Below are 17790 nucleotides of genomic sequence, written 5' to 3' on the forward strand. Positions count from 1 at the left end.
ATGTTAAAAACCTAACTTTCAGACCTGGCTAACCCAGGGACTGAACACCACAAAATCAGGGCCGCAGTTTCCTGTGGGGGAGGAGTGGGGAGGAGCAAGGGACTCTAAGTTCCTGCTCATGTTCCAGTTCTTAAGAAACAAGGAAGATGGGTTGTTACAGTTGCAATTTTAGATATGGTACACACATTTTTTAGATAAGTGACATTACCTCACATTAAATAAGAACTGTTTTCCTTCCTCTCAATTTCAAGATTAAATTATACTTTCCATCCCCAAAAGTGGCCAAGATGACAAACTATAAAGATTAGTCCTTACACTGCCAATAAATAAAAATAAAAACAAAAACAACACAGGCAGAACACTTTGACTGAAATCACAGCAAGATCCTCTATGACTGACCTCCTAGAGTAATGGAAATAAAAACAAAAATAAACAAATGGGACCTAATTAAAAGTTTTTGCACAATGACAGAAACTACAGGCAAAGTGAAAAGAAAACCCTCAGAATAGGAGAAAATAATAGCAAATGAAACACTGACAAAAGATTAATCTCCAAAATATACAAGCAGTTCGTGCAACTCATATCAGAAAAACAACCCAATCAAAAAGTTGGGCAGAAGACCTAAACAAACAGTTCTCCAAAGAAGACATACAGATGGCTAATAAGCACATGAAAAGATGCTCAACATCGCTCGTTATTAGAGAAATGCAAATCAAAACTACAATAAGGTATCATCTCACACCAGTCAGAACAGTCATCATCAAAAAGTCTACAAACAATTAATGCTGGAGAGGGTGTGGAGAAAAGGGAACTTTCTTGCACTGTTGGTGGGAATGCAAAGTGATATGGCCACTATGGAGAACAATGTGGAGATTCCTTAAAAAAACTAGGAATAAAACTACCATATGACCCAGAAATCCCACTACTGGGAAATCATAATTGAAAAAGACACATGTACCCCAATGTTCACTGCAGCACTATTTACAATAGCTAGGACATGGAAGCACCTAGATGTCCAACAGGTGAAAGGATAAAGAAGTTGTGGTCCATATACACAATGGAATAGTACTCAGCTATAAAAAGGAACTCATGTGAGTCAGTTCTAATAAGGTTGATGAACCTAGAGCCTCAGAAATAGAGTGAAGAAAGTCAGAAAGAGAAAGACAAATATTGTATATTAACACATATATGTGGAATCTAGAAAGATGGTACTGATGATTCTATTTGCAGGGCAGCAAAAGAGGTGCACACAGAAAGAATAGACTTTTGGTCCCAGTCAAGGAGGGAGCAGGTAGGAGGACTTGAGAGAGCAGTACTGAAATGTACATTACCACATGTGAAACAGCCAGTGGGACATGCTACATGATGCAGGAAACCCACTCTGTGACAACACAGAGGGGTGGGGTGGGGAGGGAGGTGGGAAGGAGGTTAAGAGGGAGGGGACATGTGTATGCCTGTGGCTGTTTCATGCTTAAGTATGGCAGAAACCATCACAATATTGTAAAGTAATTGTCCTCCAATTAAAAATAAAATGTTAAAAATAATAAACAAAAATAATGCTGTTAGAAAAAAATCAAAAAAGCATGTAGCTAGTGCCCGAACCCTAACCCTATAAAAATTCACTTATATCAACTATATAGCAAAATTATTAGTATAGTAACAGAAAAATGAATTTTATACAAGCTAAATCCACTCTAAAATTCAAAAATACCCTAACTGTAATTCTTACTTTCCTAGGTCTCTTTCATGACAGTGTCTAACAGTACCTTGCCTTTAGAAGGTACAACATAAATTTCTATTCACTGGAATTCCTAAACCAGGGAATTCCACTAGGGATGACCATAGACCAGAAGTCTGAACATTCAAACCAGACACATACCTGAATATAGGAAGAACTGGGGAGGGTCTCCATGAATGCCCACCGTGCCTGGTCCCAAGGAGTCAGACAGGGTATTTACAAAGGAAAATACGCCACTCATGATTCCAAAGCCCAGGCCAGAAACTAAAGAGGAAGGAAAACACTGTTAAACCTTATTCACACTATGATTTCTCTTCAAATCACATCCCCAAGGACTGGGGGACACTATTTTGCTGAAGGAAAAAGGGTGCACAGACTGTTGGAGAAGCAGTGGGAAGTTGTCTCAGAAAAGGCAAGTGTTTGGCAAAATGATGAACTGGGGTGGAGGCGTGGGGGAATGGACAGTGAAATGTAGCAGAGAAATGAAAAACGAAAGAGATCCAAGAAGGCTCTGAAGTGACAGGCGAGACAGAAGGATATGATATTAAAGCTCTGACTTTAATTCATGATAACAGAGTCTACAGAATTAATTTTGATGCAATTGAGCTTGAGGGGTGACTGCATTGTAAAGAGGGATCCCTCAGTCAAGCTGGGTGACTCAATTTAGGAACCTAGATCCAACCTTTAAACCATAATTCTGAAAGAAAAATATGAAAAGGTATTAACTGTATTAATATGAAGAGTTTTCCCAGTACAAATTCATGGAATCAACCCAGAGAGGGTTAATAGTAACATCACTTGGAAATTGTTAACGGAGTGTATACATGTTAATAAAAACCTAACTGTCAAATTTGGTTAATAGTTAATGGACACACAGATAAGAGTCAATAATCACTTTCCTTTATAAAAGGGCTCTGCTACTACTGCTAAGTTGCTTCAGTTGTGTCCCACTCTCTGTGACCCCATAGACAGCAGCCTACCAGGCTCCTCCATCCCTGGGATTCTCCAGGCAAGAACACTGGAGTGGGTTGCCATTTCCTTCTCCAATGCATGAAAGTGAAAAATGAAAGTGAAGTTGCTCAGTCATGTCTGACTCTTTGTGACCCCATGGACTACAGCCCACCAGGCTCCTCCGTCCATGGGATTTTCCAGGCAAGAGTACTGGAGTGGGGTGCCATTGCCTTCTCCATATAAAAGGGCTCTAGAAAGCAAAAAACAAAACAAAACAAAACAAAAAAACACCAATAGGTCAATGCAGTAATACTACTAGAAACCCACAAAGCTATAAAAGATAAAAATGGCTTTTAGGTCAAGTTTTTTTTTTTTTTTTTTATCTTTACAACACTATGCAGCTCTAACTTACCATAAGCCAGCAATCTCATAGAGGGTGCTTTCTCATATGGGTTTATAGTCTTCAAACCCTCACTGGCTTTTCTAAAATAAAAACACACATATAATTTTTTTAAAGTAGTATATCAGAAAAACACATAAGGTATCTTAAAATTCAGATACTTAATGAGGTTTTTGATCAGATTATACTCTAAATCTAAAATCCATTTAAATGAGTACAACAAAGCTTCAAATAACTAAAATCAACCAAAATTTCCAATCAACTTTTGCCTTTTATCTGACATTCACAAAGAATAGGGAAAATAATATAAGTAAACAAGCCATCAGTATTGGGTTTAATAAGGGGGAAAAAAAGCAATACTTATGACTAAGCTTGTGTGTTAAGTGACTTCAGTCATATCTGACTCTGTGCGACCCTATGTACTATAGCCCGCCAGGCTCCTCTGTCCAGGATGCTCCAAGCAATAATACTGGAGTGGGTTGCACCACCCAAGGACTGAACTTTCATTTCTTATTCTCCTGTACTGGCAGGTGATTCTTTACCACTAGCACCACCATGACTAAGCTTCAGTATCAGTTCACTCACTCAGTTGTGTCCAACTCTTTGCAACCCCATGGACTGCAGCACGCCAGGCCTTCCTGTCCATCACCAACTTGAGGAGTTTACTCAAACTCATGTCCATTGAGTCAGTGATGCCATCCAACCATCTCATCCTCTGTCATCCCCTTCTCCTCCCGCCTTCAATCTTTCCCAGCAGCAGGCTCTTTTCAAATGAGTCATTTCTTTGCATCAGGTGGCCAAAATATTGGAGTTTCAGCCTCAACATAAGTTCTTCCAATGAATATTCAGGACTGATTTCCTTTAGGATGGACTGGTTGGATCTCCTTGCAGTCCAAGGGACTCTCAAGAGTCTTCTCCAACACCACAGTTCAAAAGCATCAATTCTTCGGCACTCAGCTTTCTTTATAGTCCAACTCTCACATCCATACATGACCACTGGAAAAACCATAGCCTTGACTAGACAGACCTTTGTTGGCAAAGTAATATCTCTGCTTTTGAATATGCTGTCTAGGTTGGTCATAACTTTTCTTCCAAGGAGCAAGCGTCTTTTAATTTCATGGCTGAAATCACCATCTGCAGTGATTTTGGAGCCCAGAAAAATAAAGTCAGCCACTGTTTTCCCACCTATTTGCCATGAAGTGATGGGACCGGATGCCATGATCTTCGTTTTCTGAATGTTGAGCTTTAAGCCAACTTTTTCTCTCTCCTCTTTCTCTTTCATCAAGAGGCTCTTTAGTTCTTCTTTGCTTTCTGCCATAAGGGTGGTGTCATCTGCATATCTGAGATTATTGCTATTTCTCCCAGCAATCTTGATTCCAGCTTGTGCTTCATCCAGCCCAGCGTTTCTCATGATGTACTCTGCATAGAAGTTAAATAAGCAGGGTCGACAGTATACAGCCTTGAAGTACTCCTTTTCCTATTTGGAACCAGTCTGTGTTAGGAAGTACTTAATTCAACATGCTATGGCATCTAGCACTCTGAACTGTTCCTCTTCCCAAAGTACTGTATCTTTAATTCCACTTTCTTAGTACTTTGCTGCATTTCTGCCTGGGTTAGACTTATTGTGCCACCCTCCCTTCTACCTTCCACTCCGTAGAACCTAAATGGTACTCATTCCTCAAAGTCTAGTTCAGGCAACAATTGCTCAAAAAAGCCATCTTTACCAATGATTGATAGTCATTCACCCCATCTCTCTCTAGTCTTAGGTTTGTTTGTTGTTCTTATGGGGATCTTTCATGTGGGATCTTAAATCCCTGACCAGGGATCGAACCTGCCGCCCACACTGGAAGCCAGGCCTTAACCACTAGACCACCTCTCCTTAAGGAAGAGTTAAGGAAGTCCCTCTCCTTAACTTTTAAATCCTGTTCACACTGATGGTCTGAACTCTCATATGGATACCTAATCACATGGTCTTCTGATTCTAAAACAGTACTTTCATATCCCCAATCAGGCTTCAGGGGAGAATAAAATGCTACCTTCAGAAAAGAAGATAAGTGAATACCTGAAAGAACCACTGCTCAGTAAGAAATGATCTTCAGAGTGATCGTATCCAGGCTTCTGTTGTGGACAACCTGCAAACTTACCGTGAGTCCTGCCCCCCACCCCCTCCACAAATGTGTCAGGACTGCGGCCAGGTCAGTTCCACTCTCGTCACTACTACTATCCCTTGTTGGTTAGAAAGTCTGCAACAATATTCCTGACTCAAAGGATATTTAAATTATATTTACCATAAAATACATTTTGTAAAGCAACTAAGGAACCAAACATTTTAGAATGACTTTTCAACAAGTGCTGAAACAAGAGTGAGTGAGGTTAACTCTAAGAGTAGAAAATTAGCCAGAACACAGAACTTATATTCTGGGTTATTGTGTTCATTAAATTTCAAGGTATGCATATTCACTGCAGTGAGCCTATCTCATCACATAAATATAAATATATATTTATATATATTTGCCATATATATATATTATTTAATATATTAAATAAGGCAACACAGAATTCAATCAAAATAGTAATAAGCATAAAGAAAAATGTCTTTGGGATTTCCCTGGTGGTCCAGTGGTTAAGTAAGACCCAACACTTGTATTACAGGGGGCACAGGTTTGATCTCTGGTCAGGGAACCAAGATCCCACATGCCACACAACAAGACCAAAAAAAAAACAAGGAAAAGAAAAATTTGCCATTTCATTTGCCATACTGTGATCATCTTTCTCTGGAACAGTAACCACCTGAAATGCCCAAGTAGCCTATATAAACTCACCTATCACAGGAGTGTTTTGAAAGGCTAATGAATGCTTACAGACCTACATAAGAGCAATAATCTCCATCAACAAACAGATATAATGGTATAATAGAATCAGTAAATTTTGGAAGATTTCTGTTTTATATAAATTGCTCAGTAATGAATAAAAGATTTTTGATATTTAGTATAACAAAGTACTGCTATCACAAATATATTAAGGCTGTAAACTGAAAACTTTTGTAAATGTCCTCCTCCTATGAGGAAGGAAAGGTCTAGTGCACCAACAGTTCTCAGCGCCAATACCAGGAAGTGAAAAAAGTAAAAGGCACCGTCATCTGCTTCCAAGTTCCTGATGGAACAACACACAACTGATGACATGAGGGACAGTGATTTTCATTTCACCATTTTACTGAAATGGAAAAATTCTGTTTGCATTTATTATTGTTTCTAAGAGCAAAAAAAGAAAAAGCTCAATTTTTTGAAATATAAACTGAAAAACATATGATAAATCATACCAGCTTTCTTGTTTGCTCTGATTCACTCTACATGTGTGTGTAAGAGAGGGAAAGTACCACGGAATATGCATGTAAATGCACTATTTTAGAAATTTTTAAAAATAGACTTATGCCTTTTAAAAGGTTGTAGCAATGATTATCTTATCACTTCTTCTATAAATGATTTTTAAATTACCAAATCTTTATGGGATCAGCATTATCAGACAACTGAAACTACAAAAGCTTCACTCCAAGCCAAAAACATTCTAGTGTATATTTTAGGCAATACGCAGGACCATAACTTGGTTTTTTTTTTTCCTTCTAATTAAGCTAGAAAAAAACTATCATTTTTGGCCACGTGTCAATTTCTCACAGTGCAATGCTTTGCTAGGCTGAAAGTTACGATTCATTCATTCAAGATGAAGCACTGTTCCTAAGGCCTGAGTCATGAAATAAATTCATATTGAACTACAATGATAAGTGGCCTTCCCTAGTGGCTCACGGTGGTAAAGAGTCTGCCTGCCAATGCAGGAGACGCAAGTTTGATTCCCGGGTTGATACCCTGGAGAAGGAAATGGCAACGCACTCCAGTATTCTTGCCTTGAGAATTCCATGGACAGAGAAGCCTTGAAGTCTACAGTCCATGGGGCTACAAAAGAGCTGGACACTACTGAAGTGACTAAACAACAATAAATACTTTGATTCGACTCTATACATATATATATATAAAACTGGTGCAAGCTCTCCACACTTTAATCTTGGCACCAAATTCAGGTAGCAAAAATATTATTGAGGCAGTACTTTAAACTTAAAATTTCAAAACCTACCTTGGCAGTGGAGATAGTTAAAATATTGATTAAACTGAAGTTCCTATATTTAATTTGGTGAAGCCTAAGAGAGCAACTTAAATGTATCTATATAAATGTTAGTCATGAGTAAAGTACATAATTTTCAAACTTGTTTTAACATGTAACTATATAACATCCAACATTTTAAAAATGTGCTAGGAAAATACTTATCATATTCCAAAGGTTTGTTGCAGATCCATTTTGTAAAGGCAAACAAAGGCACCTGTTAATACATATTTGTCCTATTATTTATCTGCAAATCTCCAAAGGTCCTTTTGGAGGACCAAATATGGTTTCCCCAGAAGGCCAAGGAGGTTTCTCTGAATTTCCTGGCCTGAGAGCCTGCAGACTGACAGCAATACTTCCTTCCGCATGTGGTCCTATGCCCTCACTGCCCTCATTAAAAAGGGCAACCCATGGGGAATTCCCTCGCAATCCAGTGGTTAGGACTCCACACTGTCATTGCCAGGATGCAGGTTCAATCCTTGGTCAGGGAACTAAGATCCCACAAGCAACACAGCAATAGCCGCCATTCCCCGCCCCCACTCCCCACAAAAAGGCAACTCATGTTGGGCTTGTTGTCTTTTGGAACCTTGGGTTGCTGCTGCTGCTGCTAAGTCACTTCAGTCGTGTCTGACTCTGTGTGGCATAGACGGCAGCCCACCATGCTCCCCCGTCGCTGGGATTCTCCAAGCAAGAACACTGGAATGGGTTGCCATTTCCTTCTCCAATGCATGAAAGTGAAAAGTGCAAGTGAAGTCGCTCAGTCGTGTCCGACTCTTAGCGACCCCATGGACTGCAGCCTACCAGGCTCCTCTGTCCATGGGATTTTCCAGGCAAGAGTACTAGAGCGGGTTGCCACTGGAACCTTGGGTTAGAGCCAATAAAGCTTTGCATTTCAGGAGGAAATCATGAAGAAACACAACAGTAAAGAACAGCAGATACTCAGCCAATTCAGGTAACTGAGGTTGTAGAATCTCAAGACCTAAAGGGTTATTACTAAAGCTAGGACCTATCTGTGAAAATCTACTGAAATCAGAAAACGCAAAACCAATGTGAGCCAATGACGATGACGTTAGAGTAAGAAAGTCCAGTACAATCAGAAACTGGCTTAAGAGAAAAGTGCCCTGTCAACGGTGGGAAGGGCCCTGCTTTCTGAACCACTCTGACCACAGCGGGGCACTGTGCTGGGTCCTGGGCACAGGTAAACCCCGGGCACTGCCAGAAAGGGGTGTGTCCACTGACATAAAAGAACAGAGACAGGAAAAGATTTGGAAGCCACATCCGTGTCTTCTAAGGGCCAGGTGAGAAAATGAGGAATGCACAGTCTTGAAAGAGATAAGATGACAACCATGCGAGAGACTGCTTTTGCCTGTGCATGGTAGAGGTGAGACAGAGGGGAGATTTTTATTACCTTAACATATTCTACAGTAAAAATTAAATTTTGGAATGGCAGTTAACTGCTGCATGCCAGAAATATTCAACCATAGCTGAATGTCCATCTCTTAAGGATACTGTAATTCCCATGGAACCTGAAATGTTATCTTTGATTTTTATCTGTTGCTCTTTAATATTTCCAGGAACTAATGGAACTTTCATTTTTAAACCTTTTCTAAGATACTACTTTTGCTTCTAAGCAATGGCTTCCTGGTTTTCTACTCGTGGTTTAAATTGCTTCATTATTAAAATTTCAGTATCTGTTATTAAAAGCATCAAGTAAAAAATACAGAAGCCTTGGCATTTTGGCAGGAACAAAGGATCAGAAGCCTATTACAAGAGATGCTATTGAGGTCCTTTCTGTCTTGGTTGCACCCTTGAAAGTCATAAAGTGCTTTAATGAACTCATTTGCAGAAATGAAAAAACAGCACATTTATCAGCCTACTAACTAAGCATTACTATGTAATCAAAGCCAAACTCATGACTGCCGGAAGGAAACTACTGCTCCAAGTTCAAGCTCCGCTTTCAAACAGTGGTTTCACGTGAGCTCCTCATGGATCCTACAGATGACCTGCTTCTTGGCCTAGAAAGGGAACTCACGCCCACTTTTTTTTTTAAATGTATTTTTCTATTACAGACATGAAATCATATGACATTATCACAAAATGAACACCTGTTTCCCCAATACAGTCAAAATTATGGCAAGCATAACTGCCATAAGAATTATCTATTTTAGGTGATGTCAAAGAGAAGCACATATAAATTCTGATTTGGAACAGTTTTTGCACTTATTGTTTCAATGACTTGCTCTACCTTATTTTTCTCTATGGCACTTATCTTGTAATGTATGATATATTTTCTTATTTATTCATTTGTTGTCTCTTTCCACTATAAGGTACCACCACCATGAGACTGTCTTTTAATCATGATGTATCCCCAGTACCCAGAATAGTGCATGGCATTAAGCAAACTCTCAAGACATATTTTTTGAATGAGTGAAGGAAGGAATGAGGGCCCACAACTCAAAATACTCAATATTTTCAGGCTGGAAGTGTACCATCCCCTGGCTTGGAACTATGTAGGAAGACACGGACCTTCAAATACAACAACATACTAATGTTTCAAATTACTAAATAATAATTCAAAAAACACTGGGGAAAAAGGTAAACCAAACACTTACTTTAAAAGTTTATAATATGCAAACCGGAACATTTCTTGGATAAGGACTGAGATTAACACTCCAAAAATCAGCAGATATTTCTCTCTTGGTTCATCTTTGTTACCAATAAGGGTTGCTGTCGTGAACCAAATGAGGGAAGAAAACAGCAGAGACACCAACCAGAAGAAAGCTCTGAAAATTGGAGGGGAAAAAAGTTATAAGTGAACAGGATCAAAAATGATTTAAAAGCAGGAAAGAAAAAAGGGACTTCCTTGGTCATCCAGTGGTTAGGACTCTGAGCTTCCAATGCAGGGAGAGCAGGTTAGATTCTTGGTTGGGGAATAAAATCCCACATATCACATGGCAATAATAATAATAAAATGTACAGGCTGCCACATAACACTGAGCACGATTCCATGTGCTATACACAGTTGCTGCTGCTGCTGCTAAGTCGCTTCAGTCGTGTCCAACTCTGTGTGACCCCATAGACGGCAGCCTACCAGGCTCCCCTGTCCCTGGGATTCTCCAGGCAAGAACATTGGAGTGGGTTGTCATTTCCTCCTCCAATGCATGAAAGTGAAGTCGCTCAGTCGTGTCTGGCTTTTCGCGACCCCATGGACTGCAACCCACCAGGCTCCTCCATCCATGGGATTTTCCAGACAAGAGTACTGGAGTGGGGTGCCATCGCCTTCTCCAAACACAGTAGGTTCTGGTTATTCATTTTAAATATAGCAGTGTGGTTTGGGGGAGAATGGATACGTGTATCCATATGGCTGAGTCCTTTGCTCTTCACCTTAATCTATCACAACATTGTTAACTGGCTACAGCTCAAAACAAAGTAAAAAGTTAAAAATAAATAAAATGTATAGAGCCAAGATATACTGCTTACAGCTGAAAGAATTATAAATAAAATAAATAAAAATAAAACCCTGCTTGAGAATAAAGAGATTTCCTGACAGAAAACGTTCAACTGTTCTTAATTAATGTGCGGTTTCCCTGGTGAAACAAACATGCAGTCCAAGAGGAATTTGAAATTTTTCGTAAAAAAATCACGTTTTTCACTGACCCCTCTTTTTGTAAGTACATCTGAAGACTATTTGCCAAGGACTGTCTGGCTGGAAACTTCGTTATTTGCTAATTAAGCTTCCTAACTAAAGCTTTGTCCACTGATGTGTAAATATTTTTTCCAGGAAAATGTCTATGTCTCTATTAACAGAACAGTTGTTTAAAATCCAGATGTTGAAAGCCTGTGCTCTGATCTAGATCAGTTTCCCACGTCTGGTTTTTACAACATTCCTGTGGAGTTTAATGATTATAACAAGCTTTACAGACCTTCTGTCCAAATCTCTATTGTATTTTGTTTTGTTTTACCTGGCCGCATAGGATCTTAGTTGTGGCCAGCAGGCGTGGTTACCCCAAGGCAGGCATGTCCCATCTTGGTTCTCCAACCAGGATCGAACCAGAGTCCCCTGAACTGAAGGGCAGATTCTTAACCACTGGACCACCAGTGAAGTCCCTCTATATTGGTTTTTAAATGACTCTTGTGATGCAGCACTTTCAATACAGTGAGAGAGGTGAAGAAGTTCAGAAAAGGTGGGACTCACTGGCCTGGCCTGGCCGTTTCTCCTGATGCCAGTTGAGACTCAACAGCACAGAGGGTCATGGGGAAGCTCCAGTAAGAGCTGCCAGATAGGTGAAAACTGGCATTATGATCACATTCGCCACAGGAGTTCGGTATTGACCAAGCTCCTGCAAAGAGATGTACTACAGGTGCCGCGGAGTTTTCACAGGCTTCTACCCCTTGGCCGCATACCTGGATCACCTGGGTCTTTTAAAATAAATTGCGTGTTCTGAATCCCACCCCCTATACATTCCTATTCAGTTGATCACGGGTAGGGGCTGGGCAGGAGTGTGTTTTAAAGCACCTGATCCCCAGGTGCTTAAGGGCTCTTAACTAGCTTGGGATTACAGACGCCTGTTTGAATCTGAGGCGCGCTCTCTCCAAAATAAATCAAAGATGCATATTTGAAGTTATCCACAATTCTTTACACAGTTTTAATGTATGACGAACGCCCACCCACGGACCCTAGGCAGACTACCGAACCAAGCGTCAGAGTTTTCTGAGACCCACGGTGTTAGCTCCTTTACGATGTGAGCTCGCTCTCTGAGGTCGCCGACCCTCGGAGGAGGGCAAGAAGTCCCAGGGAAAGGGGTCTCAGCTCTCCCTCTTCCAACCATTCTCCGCTCTAAAGCCCAACGTGATCAAGAAGTTTGGTGGGGCGCCAGGGATCGCGGGTACCCCCAGCGGGGGAGGGGAGCCGCGGGTCCGGGTTTCCCGGCGCAACCGCCTTACCCAATGATGAGAAAGATGATGCGTAACGGCTCGGTGACGATGGTGAAGATGTAGAGGGCAAGCGCAGGCCCGAAGGCAATGAAGGCGCAGCCGAAGAACACGGCCGCCGTCATGGCGACCGCAGAAGCCGGCCGGGGGGCCTGGCCTGGACCCTGGGGCGCAGAGCGCCGAACCAGCTGAGCACCGGGACGAGGGCGGAGCAGGACCAGGGACTGGAGGCGGGGCGAGAGCAGGGCGCGGCGGAGGGCGAGGGCGTGGTGGGGGCGGGGCGGGCCGCGGCGGTGGGGCGGGCCGCTGCGGAGGGGCGGGGCGGGGCGGGGCAGGTCTGGAGGGCCTGGGGGGCGGGGTGGGCCTCACCGGGCTTCCGCTCTGGAGGCGCTGTTGTTGTTTGCTTACTCAGCCCTCGTCAACTCTGCGAGCCCTTGGACTGCAGCATCAGGCTTCCCTGTCCTTCACCATCTCCCGGAGTTTGCTCAAATTCTTGTCCATTGAGTCGATGATGCCATCCAACAATCTCATCCTCTGTCGCCCCTTCTCCTCTTGCCTTCAATCTTTCCCAGCAGCAGGATGAGCTGGCTCTTCGGATCAGGTGGCCAAAGTATTGGAACTTCAGCTTCAGCATCAGTCCTTCCAATGAATATTCAGGATTGATTTCCTTTAGGGTTGACTGGTTTGATCTGCTTACAGTCCAAGGGACTCTCAAGAGTCTTCTTCAATAACACAGTTTGAAAGCATCAATTCTTTGGTGCTCAGCCTTCTTTATGGTCCAACTCTCACATCCATACATGACTACTGGAAAAACCATAGCTTTGACTATGTGGGCCTTTGTCAGCAAAGTAATGTCTCTGCTTTTTAATGCGCTGTCTAGGTTCCTCACAGCTTTTCTTCCAAGGAGCAAGCATCTTTTAATTTCATGGCTGCAGTCATTTGCAGTGATTCTGGAGCCCAAGAAAATAGTCTGTTGTTTCCCCATCTATTTGCCATGAAGTGATGGTACTGGCTGCCATGATCTTAGTTTTCTGAATGTTGACTTTTAAGCCAGCTTTTTCACTCTCCTTTTTCACTTCCATCAAGAGGCTCTTTAGTTCCTCTTTGCTTTCTGCCATAAGGATGGTGTCATCTGCATATCTGAGGTTATTGATATTTATCCCGGCAATTTTGATGCCAGCTTATGCTTCATCCAGCCCGGCATTTCGCATGATATACACTGCATATGAGTTAAATCAGCAGGGTGACAACATACAGCCTTGACATACTCCTCTCCCAATTTGGAACCAGTCCGTTGTTCCATGTCCAGTTCTAACATGTCTCAAGGCGTAGTAGCTTCTGATCCAGAGGCAGAGATCGCTGGAGATTTTAAAATTGGAGCAAAGCACTCAGTCCCCTGCTGCCACTAATCGTATACATCAGGCTGGCCAAGGACGCCAGCCGTGAGGTGCCTAAGAGGAGTGGAGGTCCCCAACCCCCTTTGGATCCAGGACAGGGGAAGATTCCGGATCAACTGAAGAACATGCAGGACATAGGCAGGATTCCATTTCTAAACAAAGGAGTCTTTTTTTTAAAGGACATTATGCCATTTGTTGACTGTACAAAACTGTAGCTGGGGTGGCTCTGATGACCCAGGTGATAACCCTCAGACTGTAAAAGGCCCATCTCAGGGTTGTTTAGGTGAGCTAGTTTTATTTGTACTCCACTCCTGCCAAGTCTTTAAAAAATTGTTTTGAAGGCATTCTTTGATTACCCCATAGTAACAGGAACATCTCCCTGCTCAGTTTTTACTCGTTTGTCTCTCCCATTAATACATAAAACTTTGGAGGGCAGGGTTTTTGTTTTGTTCTTTGCTGTTTGCACAACAGCAGTGGCTCAGATGGTAAAGAATCTGCCTGCAATTCAGGAGACTTGTGTTGTATCCTGGGGTTTGGAAGATCCCCTGGAGAAGTGAATGGCTACCCACTACAGTATTCTTGCCTTCAGACCAGAAGAGGGTGCTCACTAAATACGTGTTCAATGAATGAAATAATTTAAAAAGTGGAATTCACAAACATTTGCTATTTTATATTAATTGAACAGTTTCTGAGAGTTTTACAAATTAAAACCAGAAGGTTTATTTCCCTGATCATTCACATCTAATAAGATTTATCTCCATGTCTAACAGTCTGGTCTTAAGTCGCTCAATCTTGTCCAACTCTTTGTGACTCCATGGACTGAATGGAGCCCGCCAGACTCTTCTGTCCCTGGAATTCTTCAGGCAAGAATATTGGAGTGGGGTTATCATTCCCTTCTCCAGGGGATTTTCCCAACCCCATGATTGAACCCAGGCCTCCTGCATTGCAGGCAGATTCTTTACTGTCTGAGCCACATTTAATGGGGACAATATTTAACATATTATGGGTTATTTTGAGAATTGTGCCTGCTTGGTAAGTGCTATATAAGTGTTGCCATTTCTACTTATTCTTTATCTATCATGAATAAAGCTCTTGGGAATCAACACTGAAAAGACAAATTGGGACCTGACTGAAAATGTTTTGCGGCTCATTTCTTTATAGTAAAATGTCATCTTTGTCCATTTAAAATGGACATATATAGTTTCCTTTTACTCCACAGAATTTTTCTTCATTTTGAAATGTCTTTTCCAGTATCTATTAAAACTCAGGTTGAGACAATAGTTGAAACTGATAAAGTGATTCACCATTAGATAGATTCCTTTGGTTCTATCCTGAATCAGATTTGCCAAATGTAATTACATTATTTCAGGTCCATGCAGAAATGCCTTCATGGAAGCATATCATACTCATGTCCTTGGTGTGAAATTAAGCTTTTTTTAATATGAGAAATTGTAAGCAGATACAATAGAGGATCCCCTGAGAAAGAGAAACAGGCATGGCTTTATTGACATAAGAAAAGCCATTTTTGGCTTAAGCTATTTTGTCATCTAAGCCTGGACACAATGCTTGTCCTTGAACTGATCTTAGTAATTAATAATATTCTTTTAAAAAATATTTATTTCTATTTATTTGGCTGTGTTGGGTCTTAGTTGTGGCATGTGGACTCTAGCTCCCCTGCCAGCGACTGAACCTGGGCCCCCTGCATTGGGAGCACACTCTTAGCCACTGGACCACCAGGGATGTCCCAGTAATTAATAATCTTAAGGAAACAAAAGAATGCACGACTATTATCAGGCAAGAGAAGCAACAATGGTAAAGATAATACATCAGCAATAAAGACTGTTTCAATGGTAAAGATTTGCCTGAAACCTCAACCACCAGATCAACTGGAACCTGAGGGATGATGCATTTGACCTTTCCTGACCTTCATGACTTCAATCAACTTAAGCTTGGACTACTGTCAAACTTTGTCTCGATTCTATGCTGAATTCCCCTCTGCTCAAGCCCCTTCATGAATATGCATGCACAGTTACCTTGACATTTCCCCATTTTTGCTGTCTGTACACTGCTTTGAGAAAGATCCCCAGTGTTCTCCATACTTGCTGCGAGTAATAAATCCTTCCTTCTCCTGATCTTTGGCTTCCTTGTGTTTTTTTGCATTGACGTCCACCAAGAGGTGAACCCAGTTTTTCATGTAGCAAAATGGCTATCTACATTTTTCTTGCAAATTTCACAAAACTATTTCATTATCATTATTCAATATCTCTAATTTACTTTTTAAGTTCAGGGCTAGGAAAAAAGTTTTATTTTGCCTGACAAACGCATATGCTCAGCCTGAGAGCTAACTTATCATATTCAGGCTTTATCTTAATTCCCAGGAAGCTTGGAGCTAAATCTAATAGTCGATTATAGCAACTATTCTTCTTCGTTTTAATTACAATTACTGCCATGACTTCAGAATATGGCTTATTCTTTTATCCCTATTTTGATTTGATTACCTTGATTTTAACCAAGATCTGTGTCTCCATTAAAGCTGCCTCAAATACTTTGGAAGTAGGCAACTCAACATAGAGAGCTATAAGTTGGGGGAATTTGTACTTATGATATCTTGACTATATCTCAGTTCAATTTTAGTCTTCAAGTCTAGTTAAAAAATGGGGAGGCAGTGTAAAACCTATAATTAAGTTAGGTTTTCATCATTGGGGAAATGATGTTTTAACAATCAGTTATCCACTCTCCAAAAAATCATACCTAGGCCTTACAAAGAAATATGAGACAATTGTATTTAGCAGCTCTAATTATGAAATAAATGGCAACCCGCTCCAATGTTCTTGCCTGGAGAATCCCATGGACAAAGGAGTCTGGCAGGCTACAGTCCATGGGGTTGCAAGAGTTGGACACAACTTAGCGACTAAACAACCACCACCAATGTAAAATGTAATGAATCTGCCCCCTATCTATGAAGATATCCTTTTAAAATTTATTTTTAATCAGTGGATAATTGCTTTACAATGTTGTATTGGCTTCTGCCATACAACAACGTGAATCAACCATATGTGTGTATATGTGTGTGTGTGTGTGTGTGTGTGTGTGTGTATCTCCCCTCTTAAACCTCCCTCCTACCCCCACCCCCAATATTAGGACATCTTTAACTGATATGTCTGTTGGAATAGAAATTAGCTAGAACAAACCATCAAAATCACCAAGAAGATAATCTTCAGCACTCATGGTTATTTACTAAAAACACTTATTTCAAGCTTTGTCTGAATTACATTTATGTAATGCATTGCTGTTTAAAAAGCACTTTACACTGATTTTAGCAATTCCGTTTACAAGTGAGGACTGAGAAGCTAAATAGCAGTGCTATTGACTTCTCAAGTTTTTATGAACTTACTATGAGCTTTCTCCAGAAACTCGAAAACATACTAAGTGATGTTGGGAGTTAAGTCTCGAAAAGATACCTGGGGGAAGGAGGCTGACACGTGCTATGGACAAGAATACAAACTGCTGGAGGAGTGGGAGTATAAAAAGTAATATCACATTTTAGCAATTTATCCAGTAATGCTTGGACATAGCTACTAGTAATTCATAATATGCTAATGAATTCACTTGAGCTTTATTTTCTGATAGTGCTGATAGATTATACTCAACCATTTACTTATTCATTCAAAATGCATGTTGCATGACTATGACGTATCAGGCACAACGCTAGGCACTGGGAGTTACACCAATGAAACAGCTGTGCATCCTGTCTTCGCGGAGCTTACAGTCTAGTGAAGACACCAGACAGGCAAGTGAAAGTCGCTCAGCTGTGTCCAACTCTTTGCAACCCCAGGGACTATACAGTCTCCAGGCCAGAATACTGGAATGGGCAGCCTTTCCCTTCTCCAGGGGATCTTCCCAACCCAGGGATCAAACCCAGGTCTCCTGCATTACAGGCGGATTCTTTACTAGCTGAGCCACAAGGGAAGCCCCAAAATACTGGAGTGGGTAGCCCATCCCTTCTCCAGCAGATCTTCCCGACCCAGGAATTGAACCAGGGTCTTCTGCATTGCAGGTGGATTCTTTATCAAGACAGGCAAGGAGAAGGATTATGAGGATATAAGAAAGGGGAAAGTGAATCCATGTAACTCAGATTGGACTCAAACCCAGTCAAAACCCATGGTCTTTTAACTGAGATCACACACTTGTTTTCAGAACTTAATGAAACTCAGGTTTTG

General features: G+C 41.2%; 1 protein-coding gene across 4 annotated transcripts in view; it reads right to left on the bottom strand.

Moving 5' to 3' along the window:
* The window catches only part of APH1B (aph-1 homolog B, gamma-secretase subunit), a 116822-nt gene extending 104379 nt beyond the window's left edge, over positions 1-12443 (bottom strand). For 2 of the 4 annotated variants that reach the window (XM_061431098.1, XM_061431097.1), the window contains exons 1-4: positions 12186-12441; positions 9854-10024; positions 3102-3172; positions 1880-2002 (exon numbers count right to left, since the gene is read on the bottom strand). In XM_061431098.1, the coding sequence (XP_061287082.1) occupies positions 1880-2002; positions 3102-3172; positions 9854-10024; positions 12186-12298 (478 nt within the window). In that variant the 5' untranslated portion in view covers positions 12299-12441. Of the gene's footprint in view, positions 1-1879; positions 2003-3101; positions 3173-9853; positions 10025-12185 lie in introns of all 4 variants that reach the window. The other 2 variants (XM_061431096.1, XM_061431099.1) reach the window with 2 other exon arrangements.
* Positions 12444-17790: the final 5347 nt, after the last annotated feature.

The sequence above is a fragment of the Bos javanicus genome, chromosome 10, assembly GCF_032452875.1.
Source record: "Bos javanicus breed banteng chromosome 10, ARS-OSU_banteng_1.0, whole genome shotgun sequence".
NCBI classification, from domain to species: domain Eukaryota; kingdom Metazoa; phylum Chordata; class Mammalia; order Artiodactyla; family Bovidae; genus Bos; species Bos javanicus.